General features: G+C 29.5%; 1 protein-coding gene across 2 annotated transcripts; it reads left to right on the top strand.

Annotated features, from left to right (window-relative positions):
* Nucleotides 1-6,904: 6,904 nt before the first annotated feature.
* On the top strand, nt 6,905-12,462 carry LOC107420848 (peroxisomal 2,4-dienoyl-CoA reductase [(3E)-enoyl-CoA-producing]). 2 transcript variants are annotated; one of them, XM_025079119.3, is made up of 6 exons: nt 6,905-7,188; nt 8,359-8,518; nt 9,088-9,257; nt 10,704-10,929; nt 11,127-11,310; nt 11,976-12,462. In XM_025079119.3, the coding sequence occupies exons 1-5, from the start codon at nt 6,997-6,999 to the stop codon at nt 11,279-11,281; spliced, it is 903 nt and encodes a 300-aa protein (XP_024934887.1). In that variant the 5' UTR covers nt 6,905-6,996; the 3' UTR covers nt 11,282-11,310; nt 11,976-12,462. The 2 variants fall into 2 exon arrangements, with proteins under 2 accessions (XP_024934887.1, XP_015885400.1); XM_016029914.4 differs by lacking the exon at nt 11,976-12,462 and having other exon boundaries at nt 6,906-7,188; nt 11,127-11,675.
* Nucleotides 12,463-13,622: the final 1,160 nt, after the last annotated feature.

The following is a 13,622-nucleotide window of genomic DNA, read 5'->3' on the forward strand; positions in this document are numbered from 1 at the left end:
AAAAAATTCCCTCTTTGTTTTTGTTCTTTTATGTTATTTCTGTGAAACACGTTTCTTAGATTGGAAAATCTGGACTGGATCTCTAGAGAGTTAAAAAAAAAAAAAAAAAAAAAATCTTGAAAAACTGGGACTTTATTTATTTAATTGTGGGTAATTTTTTTATATAATTTAAATTGGAAAGTAAAATAATTGAAGTAGAAATAAAAGTCTAATGGAATTATGATGGTTTTTTAATATCTGAGGATGGTGGTTATGGCATTGTGGGCATATTTTGAATATTTTTATTTTTATTTTAGGTTGCGTTTTAATAATTGATGAGAATAGGACCCATCAAACTGATTGAGTGTGTCTAATCTGATGTAACATCACCCCACAACCATTCATTGTGCGCCAACTCTTCTATTTTTTAATAAAAGAACATTTTGTTTTATATGTTTGGCATTTCGTGATTGTTTGTTTTTTAGATAATTTCTAGATATTTTTAAATCATAATTGGCCGGTGCTTATTTTTTAAGAAAAAAAAATTATCCATTTTGACTTTTGCTTCAAGTTGGAATTCCAGTGAATTCTATCGGATTCCCACTGACTATAATTTACAACTGTTGTATAATGAGGCTGTTGAAATTCACCCAAGATAAAAAATAATGAGGTTATGGAATATGTTATTTTATTGGCAACTTTTTGGGTTGAGTAATATCGTATTAATGTTAATATAAAATATTATTTTGTTAATAAATATGTAACTCCCAAACTCTATAAAGTTAAAGCTTCAATAAATAAATAAAATAATCATTTTTCACCTGAACTTTGTTCCTAATATTCTTTCATTTTCATCTAATAGCCTGAGTGGTAAAATGGTCTTACAGATTTCATACTTGAACTAAGAAATTAAATTTTTGCGACTATATAAGCACATAGGGGGAAAAAAAAAAAAAAAAGAAGGAAAATTTTATACAACAATTAAAAAAGGAAAAAAATTTACTTTTACTATGGAATATAATACTATTTCAGAGCATCTTGTTAAAGTATATTTCAACCTACTCTTTATTTTCCACTCAAAAGAAGAAGAAGAAGAAGAAGAGGTAAAAAAAAAAATAAAAAAATAAAAAAATCATATCATTCACATGTTTAAAAGTGTTTTCCCTTTGATGGACTTGCCAATATGGGTCTCATAATAAATTTAGGAATGCTACTATCTAGATTCATTCCCTCGGTCTATTGGTCATATTCTCTTACATGATACTCTTGGTTTTGTAATTTTGTTGGATCTCATTTGGTCTCCGTTAATTTTTACTTAGGCCTATCATTTACCACAAAATAAATAAATAAATAAATAAATAGAGAATATATTTTATGTATTAGACAGTTTAATTGGAGAATATATTGCTTCTTGACCAAATAGGAAGGGAAAAAGAAATTTCTTTGCTCTTTAACATAAAGAATTAGTCACATTCACATGTTTAAAATTGTTTTCCCTTCAATAGACTTGCCAATATGGATCTTATAATATATTTAGGAAAGCCGCTATCTAGATTCATTCCCTCAATCTATTGGTCATATTCTCTTTCTTGATGCTCTTGGTTTTGTAACTTTCTTAGATCCATTTGATCTCTATTAATTTTTGCTTAGGCCTATCATTTCACATAAAATAAATAAATAGAAAATGTACTTTATATATTGATACTTTAATGGAGAACATATTGATCCTTGACCAAATAGGAAGGAAAAAAGAAATTTGTTTGCTCTTAACATAAAGAATTAGTTCCTTATCCCTCCATTCTAATATAAAAATGCAAATAAATAAATAAAAAAGTAGTGAGACTGCAATATAGTAAACATCAAATTGAGTTATGGTTGATTGTGATACATGAAGAATTAATTTTATATAGCAGTACTTTTCTAAATCTTGATTCCTAGCAAGTAGCAAAAAGAAGCACTTTTTGGTTCGTTTATGTGTTTGAAGCTCCTTAGTTTAAGTTGTGGTTAGTTGCTTAATTTAATACCCTTTTTTGTTGCCAATTGAGTGCTTTTTCAAAGCGGCACCAAAAGATTGTTTGCTTTATCAAAAAAACTACCATATGTAGCTTATAGATTATGATGTTGCTTTTTCTGTCAGTAGAATCAATCATTTATCAATACAATCCAAATTATTTACGAGGATCTTCATTCTCGAGGGTTCTTTTTCAAGGTCAACTGAAAATACACATACATTGAAGGGAAAGATTGCATTTGAAAACAACAATTTTGAAAAACGATTTTGTTATTTATGCCAAAAGGTTGAGTATGTTTTAAATATATGCTAGCTTTTCAAACAATCCATATAAATAAAGTTTTATGGTTTTTCAAAAAACCTAACTCATCGCTTCCCTAATAATCTAATGGTAAAATTACTACATATGTATATTTTTTTTATTTTGGATAAAGATACAATTTGAACCTCATCATTTTTAATATCAATAATTGCATTTTTAAATGAGAAAAAACAAAACATACACTGATTTTTATATTTTTAAACAATAAATGAATATATATATATATATATATATATATGTATATATTATATCCTTTTTAATATATATATATATATATATTATATCCTTTTTTTTTCCCAAAATTTATACAATTGTGAAGTTGTTTAATAAATAAATAAATATACATATTAAATATACTTTGCTAATAAGATCTTTTTTGTTATTTAATATATAAAATGTTAATCATTTTTTCTGGAACACTCCATCAGTTTATTTAAGTGAATTCATCATCATTTTTTTAATCGTAGACATTAAATTCCATGAAAAAAACTAGTAAATTTTAAAGTCTAGCTCATGTGAAGTAGCAATTTTTTATTTTTATTTTTTCAAATCAAAATGGCGTCATGCTTTCTCGTTCATGCAATTTTTTATTTTTTATTTCAAATCAAAATGGCGTCATGCTTTATCGTTCATGCAATTTTTTATTTTTTATTTCAAATCAAAATGGCGTCATGCTCCTCTCATAAGATTAATTCAGAATTATTAAAATGTCTTCGTCCAATGAAATTATTTTGAGTTTTCCGCTCTCTTTAATTTATTCCGATAATGTAATTATAATTAAAAACTGCAAAAAGAAAGCTTCATTCTACCTTCCTTTTATTATTATTATTTTTTCCTTCCACATGATGGCATGGCTATTCTTTGAGGAATAAATTGCAAAACACGATGCAATAGGTATCAAATTTTGTCAATCCTTGGCCTTATTGAAAAAGAAGGGAATAAACAGAGGAAATTTATTTGCAATTTAATATCTTTTAGTTTGGATTTTGGAACAAGTGTATTTTAGATCATTAAGTTTAAAACATAAAAATTTACTCTTCAACTACAATCTGTCGCAATCTTAAAATAGTAAGAGTTAATTTTTGTAAAGTTGCATTTTTACTTTCAAATTTAAACTTTCTAGCTTAGGCTCTTAAATTTTAATTTATTACATTTTTAATTCAATTGGATTTTTAAGAAACAACAATTACTGGTTAGGGTTATTAAAATGCAATTTAAAAAAACAAAATGACTAAACTGCAACAAATTAAAACAATAGGGCATAAATTGCAACAAGTGGTATGTTAATCTTGGTATGACAAGTGATTTAGACCTGATAGTTATTTGTTGGACAGTGTAATTTGTTTGCATGTGGTGAGATTGTTACCAACTCTCAAATGGTAGCTTGTTTGCTTGCAAATTCTAGAACTAATCTGGACGTCAATTGCTTCATGTCGGTGACCTTAAACATTTACTTCCTAGTCATAGTAATTTCGCTGGTTTCTTAAGCTGGTAGAGACGCAAATAATATTGCTCATAGGTTAGTATAGAAGCACTTTTTTGTATCACCGTAGACAAATAATAAAAAAAAATATAAAAAATCCATGAGGTACAGGTGTGTGTGGTGTTGACCAAAAACACTCCGACATTCAAGAATATTTTAGATGCCAAAAAGTTGTTAGGATTAATGTAAATAGCGTATACAATGAACATAATGAAGCTTTTATATAATTTGATATAAAATTTTCATGTGAAACAAAGAAACTAGCTCACTAAATCTTAATGGATTGGACCACAAAGCTATATGGTAGAAAAATAAGGTTTTCCTAATGAATTTAGTCAAACGATGTCGTACTTGGCTTATATGCAAGAGTCCACTTGAGAAAAAATCTGTCTTCATGCCTCAAAAATATATCTTAGCCATTCCGACCTTTACATCAAATGGGTGAGCAATACCTTAACTACTAAAATAGGAAACTGTATGTTATACAAAAAATCAGAAATGGCCAAGACTCAATTTTTCCATGTTCATAATGTTAGCCACCTTTCCAAGGCACAACTATGTCTCGAAGTATGGACTCATTGGATATGATGAATCATACCTCCATGGTTAGCTAAGTATGTGGTTTCTCTTTCCTGTTTTGAGACTTGGAATGAGCTTTTTTGTCTTGTCCATAATGATTGTTGTTCTTCTAATTTAATTTAACAGTATGTTTCTTTCTTTCCAAAAAAAAAAAAAAAAAAAAAAAATCTTGGTTCAATATTGTTAATCATTATTTGTTAAAAAAATTTAATTAGATCAAAATATAATAAATTAAAATTTAAAGATTAAAATTGAGACATTTTAAATTTAGAGATTGAAATTGCAACTTTTTTAAACTAGAAGACACCAAAATATAATTAGCAAATATTTGAAATCAAAGCATATAAATCACAACAAATTGGATTTTAATATAGATAAAATAGAACAACATCAACAATATAAAAAATTTAAATGGATAAAAATGTAACAAATTAAAATTCAAAAATCTAAATTACAATTTTTACTTAAATGATTAAAAGTGCAAGTATCCTAAATTAGATGAAAATGTAATTTTTTTAACTAAATATCATATGTTATTATTTACTTTTTTTGATGAATCATACGTTATTATGCACTTAATATATAGTTGCCAAATGATGTAAATAATTGATTTATTTAAACAATTCTAAAAATAAAATAATACTACCACGGCCTCACCTGCTTTGTTAATTTATTTTTTGTGGTGCATGAACTGACACATTTTTTCTACATGTTCTGAGGTTGACATGTATATATATATATATAGATAGATATATATTTATATATTTTGGTGAATTTTGAGGTTGACATATAAATATATTCGAATATGCCATAAGCATATCAGATTTTCAACCTAAGCGCACACATGTTGATCAAAGGTGGAATGGCACGATTATTTTTCATATAAAATCAATATTTTGTTCTTTGACTTAAATAATTAATTTAGAATCATTAAAAAAAGCAAATTAATTACTACTCTCTATGTTCAATGAAACCAATATTTAAAGAAAACAATTATAAATGGATCTTCTCCATAACTGGATCTTAGATCTTACCTAAATTATTAGGAGACATCTTTTTTCTTATAGATTTAGATTTAGATTTAGATGGGCATTGACTAATAATAAAAATCAATAACTTTTCCCTCTATTTCACCGTACGTGCGCAATAGCCAACCTATTATATCAATTTTAATTTGATGCAGGTTTCGTTTTTACAATCATTCAGGTTCATGTGTTTTTTAAATGTCAAAATTTTTTTTTTTGGGAGCAATTTTATGTGCACACATCCCGAAAGAAATTCTAATTAATTTCTTTTTATTATTTGTTCATAGTATAGAGTAAAGACCGTATTCTGTGGCCATTCAAATGTTTCCCAAAAGTTAATATACCACCGGTATGATTTATTTATTTTTACATATTATTGTGAATTAAAGGAAATTAAAATTTGTGGAGTTAAATATACTTTAAGTTTAAAAGGGGTGTAGAAAAAATAATATCTTTCTTTGATGGTTCATTGGTTATACTATTCTCCGGGGCAAATTTAATTGTGTTTTGGTTGAGTGGTGGGGATTATTTCTTGGATTGAAGTTGATTTAGAAGCTTGGAATGAGGAAAATCAATGTGGAATTGGATTTGAAAATTGTGGTGGATTGGATCATCCATTGTATAGGAGTTATTCGAATGTAATAGGGTTTAGTTGATTTCTTTGCTAATTACATTTTTAATCATTGTTTAGGTGTTTTAATTGTTTCCAATAAAGCTTCAAAACGGGATCGAGAAGATTTTGTTTTTTCAAACAAGAGATTTCCAAAAAAAAAAAAAAAATTATAAAGTAAACCTGTGAATTTTAGAATAGAACCTGATCACGAATATATTTTGAACCTGAATAAATTATTTTTGATCCGCTTACAATAATTTTATATTTGAAAAGGATAGCGGCTTTATTATAAATTGTCCGTTGAACTTAATTTGTAATTGTCTTTGTAAAGTGGATTTTATCTTATATAAACAGTGATATCATCCTACATCATTCACCAAAAAAAAAAATAAAAAAATAAATAAATAAATAAAAGTGATATCATTCCACATCAATAGAGACTTGCGTGAATTGGCCACATTTATAATATATATATATATATATTTTCTCATTCACGGACTTTAGCCTCCAATGTTTACCAAGAAACAAGAAACGCTTTGCACGTGTTCATGCCCGTATGTGCGTCACATGATAAAGGTGCAATTGGACATTTCACGTTCAATCGGACACATTTGAAGATTCAAAGGAGATGTTTGTAATTTTACCAAAAATTTTAGCTGACTCACTCCCTCTCTCTCTCTCATGGAAAAAGGATAGGAATCGTAATATTAAAAGTTGAAGGGACTGTTTGGTGAAAAATACAAGTTGTAGGGACTGTTTTGGTTTTTGATAAACGGATGGCATATATGTGCAAAATGATAAAAATTGTAGGGATATTTATGTAAATTTAATCAAACTGGCGCAGAAACAGACAGATATTTCATATTTGCAACCACACGTACGACACTCATCAGGGTCTCGGTGGAACCAATGTCTACTTCATTTTATTTTATTTTGCATGGTTAGAGAGAGAAAGAAGGGAGAGAGAGAGAGAGAGAGAAGGCAATGGAGGATGAGTCACCATTCAAGGCAGAGATAGTAAAGGGGAAGGTGGCCCTGTTGACCGGAGGAGCTTCAGGTATTGGATATGAGATTTCGTACCAAATGGGCCTCCATGGAGCCTCCATTGCCATCATGGGTCGTCGAAAACACGTCCTTGATTCTGCTGTTGCTACCCTTCTATCCCATGGCATTTCTGTAACTCCCCCACTCTCTTTATTTATTTATTTCGGAACTTTTAGTCGGTCTAGACAAAGTGTTCTACCTGTTATGTGAAATTTAACAACAACAAACTTGGAGTATGATCAAACAAGAAGAAACCATGTGCTAAATTTGATTAATTTTAATAACAATCAGTTTTAGCTTCCAATTATTCTTTATTTCATAGCCTTTAATAATTTAATTTCGAATTGAATTTCAAGATTCTTGATTTTTATTTTTATTTTTTAATTATTGAGTTTAACACATGATTATTCACTCCCCTACACACTAATTTTAGATGGGTTTTTTATACGCATGTAATTCTAATAATATACTTTGTAGAGCAGTTTCGGTCTAACCCATTAGATAGGATTGGAAAATTACCGTGCGTATCAAAATTGGAAATAGACTACCCCGCAACCATAATCTTTTCTAGCACATTCGTTTAATACCCTTCTTCCAATCATAAAATAGAAAAATTAATATGATATTGATACAATTAATGAAAATCTAGCATCAAGTTTTGGTGATATATTTAGTTTTTTATTAATGACCCTGCAGACTAGCAAAAAGCTTGTCAATTACTTATTGAAATGAGCATTTGAATTCCTTGAAAAGGTTTGAATGTTCTAAAATCAATAAATTACACAACCCTTAAGTTGTGCAGAATAAAAATATCTGGTGAGATATCAGAGAGCAAGCCAATGATGTAAAGTTTTATGTGAATAAAATTTATTACCACCACTACTACAGCCTATACTGTACACTCATTACTCCTTATATGGGAAAGCAATTTCTGAAATGTATTAGGTAGCAATAGGTACTGTAGTGAATACCACTATTTTAAAGTTAAAAAAATATTGTGATTTGGCAAACCCTAATATGCACATACAAATTATATTGATTTTGCATTGCTTCCCTGTGGTAGCTTTTAAATTGTGCCCAATCATAATATATTTTTGTGTTTACTTTCTTTTGTAGCCGTTAATGTTCTTTGAGTTTTCACTTCATGCTTAAAAGTATAATTACAAATTTACTATTTTTCCACTCATTTAGGTTGCTAAATCAGTGTCAGTCATCATGATGTAGAAAATGGTATAGCTTTATTATCTAGAAAAGAGAAAATAAAGAAAGATAATGGAAACAAGTTTATTATTTGTACAACAGGCTATTGGGCTGGAGGGAGATGTTCGCAAAAGAGAGGATGCAATTAGAGTTCTAGATTCAACTGTCAAGCATTATGGCAGGCTTGACATCCTTGTAAATGCTGCAGCTGGCAATTTCCTTGTGCCAGCAGAGGATTTATCCCTTAATGGATTTCGAACAGGTTTTATCATTACAATTTTGGATCTGACTACAATGACTATATATATTCTATGTCTTGTACTTTTTGTACTTTAAAAAAATTGATTATGATTTAGTGGCTCCATGTACTCTATGTTGACAAATGTCAAAATCGATCTTAATTTTTCTGAACTTCATGTTTTGATCTCTCTGTCTCCCCTTTAGCTATGTGGTTTTTAGTTAGTTAACAGTCAAAATTCATCTGAGGTTTAAGTATTTTGATTGAAAGCAATTGATATTCAGAGAAATTTAAATGAATTGTATGGAGTAGTTGCTTACTTGATGAAAGCTGCTTATATGACATGTGTTTCCCATTTATTGTACTCATTTTGTGAATAAGATGCGCAGAGCATGCCTTGAATAAAAACTCTTACGTTGCTTTGTTTGCAGACTGTGCAATATATCATACTATTATAGTAAGTACGGTACCCGGCATGCCTTCTGTGAATTTATTTATTGTTTGTGTATTTATTTTGTTTTCTGTATGGTCTATCTTAAGAGATCTTATTATGCTTGTACTTGATTTTAAACCCTTTAAATTGGTTTCTACAGTTATAGATATAGATTCTGTTGGCACTTTTACGATGTGTCATGAAGCACTCAAATATCTAAAGAAAGGAGGAATAGGGAAGGACCCATCATGTGGTGGAACGATTATCAACATAAGTGCAACTTTGCATTATACAGCAACCTGGTATCAAATTCATGTATCTGCTGCCAAGGTTTGTTTTGTATGCATTTTTTATTTTGCATTTTCCTTGTCAAGAAATGGTATATCTATTGAAACATATTTTCGATATGTTCAAGGGGAGGGCAGATCTCAAAAATAAAATAGACACATAGAACCCTGTTCTATAACTAAAAAACATTATCCCGATAGAAGTTTAACGAATGGTATGGTAAATAACATAACTTCTTTGCTAATGATGCCTATAGTGACGCTAAAAATTCAAAGTAATTTATGTAGATAGTTGTGATCTTGAACTTTGAGATTGTTAATGATCAATTTTTAATTCAGAGCTTTTAATTAAATCAGTTATTAACATTTATCTTGTTAAAAGCCCTATTCTTTTGGCAAACTTGTAGAACTTAACAATAGAAGGGAGAATGAAAGCCTGCCACTTTGCAAAATTGAAATTTTGGCACTCTTGAAATAGCTTTCTATCATACTTTTGGACTTCCCAAGTTGAGAAAAAAATGAAAAAAGTTCTTACAAACTTCATGAAAAATCGGTTGCTGGTGGAATTGGGTTTGTGTCTACTTAATGAAGCCAAGCCTAGCTCATGATTCAACAACAAAAAGGGGCTAGGAGGTGAAACTAACGATTTAGACGGACATTTTGTTTTTTTTGGTCAAAAGTATTGAGATGGACATGGCAGAAGAAATTCATCTTATCTCACTAGGAAGTCTATAGAGTATTGATCCCTCATTTTTTCATGATTGCTATACTCCATTGCACAAGATAGTCTTCACTGAATGGAAAAAGTAAATTAGGGCTTTTCATAGCCATAAAAGACTATGCATCTTAATAATTGACTTAATTAAAAAATCTGAAGTAAAAATTGATTCTTAACGGCTAATTATCAGAAAATTACAGCTTATTGAGGATTACAGGTTTTTTTTAGTTACAATCTTACTCTTATCTCTAATACACATAATTTTTCAATTACATTCAAATTTTGCACTTTCCTGTTACTAACCAAGGAGTAGAAAAGATAATTGATTCCCATAAAACTACTTCTGGAAAAAACAGATTCTCTCAAAACTTTACCATTAACCAAAAAGTGGCTGAGTTGTGTTATGGTACATACATGCATCACTTGGTTCGTTTGAGGACCAAAAAAAAAAAAAAGGAAAGAGAAAAAAAAAAAAAAAAAAAAAAGAAGAAGAAGAAGAAGAAGAAGAAGATAGTACAGTTGCCTGTGTTTACTTTTTTCTTCTTTATATTTCATCTCTTTATATATATATATATATATATATATATATGTATATATGTATATTACATGTGATGGCCGGCTCTGCAATGTGGCTAGAAATTGGCGCTTTCCATGTCATAGGTCGAACAAAGGTCCTAACACTCTTAAAGAGAATAATTTTCTTTTGCTAGGTGGGTCACATTGGTATGTTTAAATTCTATCCAGTTCTTGACATCGTTTCCTATTTACCAGGCAGCTGTTGATAGCATTACAAGAAGCTTGGCGTTGGAATGGGGCACAGATTATGATATCAGAGTAAATGGAATTGCACCGGGGCCTATTGAAGATACTGCTGGGTTTAGTAAACTTGCACCTGAAGAGATATTGGGCAGTGCCAAAGAGCATGTTCTTGCTGATAATAAAATGGGAAAGAAATGGGATATTGCTATGGCTGCATTATATCTTGCATCTGATGCTGGTTTGTATTCTATTTTAAACTTCACGAAATTACTTGTTAAAATATTAAAGCAATTCCTTAACTTCTATTAGATAAAGTTCTACACTTGCTACTCAAGATTGTTATCAATTACGTTATGATTTCCTTTCATTTCTATGTTTGTATGATGACATTAACTTGTGCCTTTTTTATTATTATTATTTTTTTGATGCATTTAGGAAAATACATCAACGGAGCAACATTAGTAATTGATGGGGGAGATTGGCTGGGAAAGCCCCGCCATACTCCTAAGGAGGCAGTGAAAGAATTATCACGAGTAGTGGAGCGGAGATCTAGAGTTGAATTGATCGGAATTTCTAAGAGCAAGCTTTAATAGCTCCCTCTGATGACTTTGGTCCCTAGGTAATCCTCAATTGCTCTTTTCACATCAAAAGTCAATTGACCAGGTGAGGCTCTTTGGACAGGACCTGGACCCCTGGCAATCGACCTCCATATATTGCAACATATTTTCTGTGGGGAGTCAAGTGAAGTTATCTTATCAAACAAAAACATATCTGTAATGAATATAATACTCACATGTGAGAGCCAATTAGAATTCTCTTATGCACAGTCACAAATATGTAGATTTATCTTGCACGACATATTCTTAAAGACTTTACAGACCGAACATCATAACCATGTACCAAATTGATACCATCTTATCACATTTAAATTTTGTCACAAAATGAATGTAACAGATGGCAGTTTAGTTCATCTATCAAAGGAAACATACATGTCAAATCATTCTGATCATTTCTGTAGTCCCTGCTCTATGAGCATATATGTAAAATTTTGTGCTTAAGTATCGTCGCCTTGCACAGGAAAAGTAATTTCATGATTCATCTGGCATTCTGGTGGGTGTTTGTTAGATGATTCTGGTCACTACTTAAAAAAACACATTGATTTATCCAACTTGCTCTTGGGACTCGGAATCCCTGTTTCTTGTTTTAGGAACTACTGTATGACTCTTTGGTGACTGTAACTTTTCCTTTGTGCCAAGCTTTATGTAATTGATTTTTATTAACTAGGTACCACAAATACTAATGTTGCTGCTTCAAGAGCAAAAAGAAAAAGTTTTTGTTGCTGCTGCAAAATGACAATGCAAGCAATGCATGGTAGTATATATTTTGTTTTCTGTTTCTCCTTGTTTCTGTTTTCCTTTTGTGTTTGTTTGTTTTGTGGGGGAGGGTTTGGGGAATGTTCTTATTACGTCCTTCTGCAATGGTTAAGTCAAGCAAGTAACCAAGCAGGGACTCATTGACGAACTCAGTGTCAGCTTTCTTAATTTGCATACCGTATCCTTCTGTTTATTTTCATACAACATTTTACTCTATTCCCCTGTCTATGTATCTATCATCTTCAATTCCTCCTCCACCATGAATCAAATCAAACGGTGCGTTTGGGAGTAATTCCTAAAGCTCAAAAAAAACGTTTCCAAGGTATTCAAAGCACTTCTTATAATGTTTGGAGAAAAATATATTAAAAGTGATTTCAATGATTTTGTGTTTTAGAAAAGTCACCAATGTGGTGATCCGGTAAAAACACAACGATTTAGGTGATTCTTAAGGGCATTTTTGATTTGTGGAATGAATTTTGTTATTTATCATCATTAAAGAAAAATCTCGCCTGACATGAACAGCTGCTTTCTTGAAAGTAATTCATAGGCATTTTTGGTTAGTTATACTTAATAAAGAAATATAACAATCATACGATATGCAGCATCAACCCAACCAAACTCTTAGTTTTCGAAGGTTGAAGAAGAATGCACTTTTGAGTCAACAAGCTTACCTTATTTATATTGTACGAAGGTTTGGAACCGGTTTTCGAAGCTGGCTTCAAAGCTTACATACAATGTAGCAGCATGTGCAACTAGATCTTTAACCTATAGTATATAATTATCAACTAATATAATAAATTTTAGTTGAAGTATTTAATTTTATTACTTTTTATATTAAAATTTTAAAAATAAATTTATTAATGATAACTATTTAAATTGTTATTTGATATATAGATTTCATTAATGATAATTTACAAATTGTGACAAATATTTTTTTTTTTTATGGAATAGATGTAAGAATAAGATAGCTATTTCATAGATAAATAGCATTTTTCTTATGGAATAGATGCAAGAATAACATTGCTTTTTCATAGATTTAGTTTTTTTCTATATCCAATATTTTTTTAATTTAGCAACAACTATTCCATAGATTAGCTTCAATTTGAAAAAAAAAAAAAAACTATTTCTTTTAAAAATATTAGACTTGCATTGCTTTATTCTAATCTAAATAAACTTCCAAAAAAAAAAAAAAAAAGGTCTATCATATTTTAATAAATTTAAATGGATCTTACGGTAAAAATACGTAAATAATATAAAATTAAACTTTTAATTAATTTTAACCAAATTTAAATTTTTTTTGGAAATCTAATTCAATATTATTATAAAACATATAAGTAGGAATAGTTATTCCTTTTTTCATTTTTCATTCATATAAATAGTTGTTTTTCTTTTATTAAAAAAATTATTTTATGTGGCAAACATGCCTTGGGGAATAACTTCTTATACAATATTCTTAAGGAATTATACACAAATGGGCCATAAATTATTAAGGCCCGTTTGAAAAGTTGAACCAAGTTGTAATTTTAGTAAGATAAATAAATAAAATTTAGCAAGATCA

Source organism: Ziziphus jujuba, chromosome 1 (genome assembly GCF_031755915.1).
Source record: "Ziziphus jujuba cultivar Dongzao chromosome 1, ASM3175591v1".
In the NCBI taxonomy this organism is placed as follows: Eukaryota; Viridiplantae; Streptophyta; class Magnoliopsida; order Rosales; family Rhamnaceae; genus Ziziphus; species Ziziphus jujuba.

Coding starts and splice junctions, on each gene's coding strand:
- LOC107420848 (XM_025079119.3), top strand. CDS start 6,997: ATGGAGGATGAGTCACCATTCAAGGCAGAGATAGTAAAGGGGAAGGTG. Junction 7,189..8,358: donor TTCTATCCCATGGCATTTCT/GTAACTCCCCCA, acceptor TTTGTACAACAG/GCTATTGGGCTGGAGGGAGA. Junction 9,258..10,703: donor TTCATGTATCTGCTGCCAAG/GTTTGTTTTGTA, acceptor CCTATTTACCAG/GCAGCTGTTGATAGCATTAC.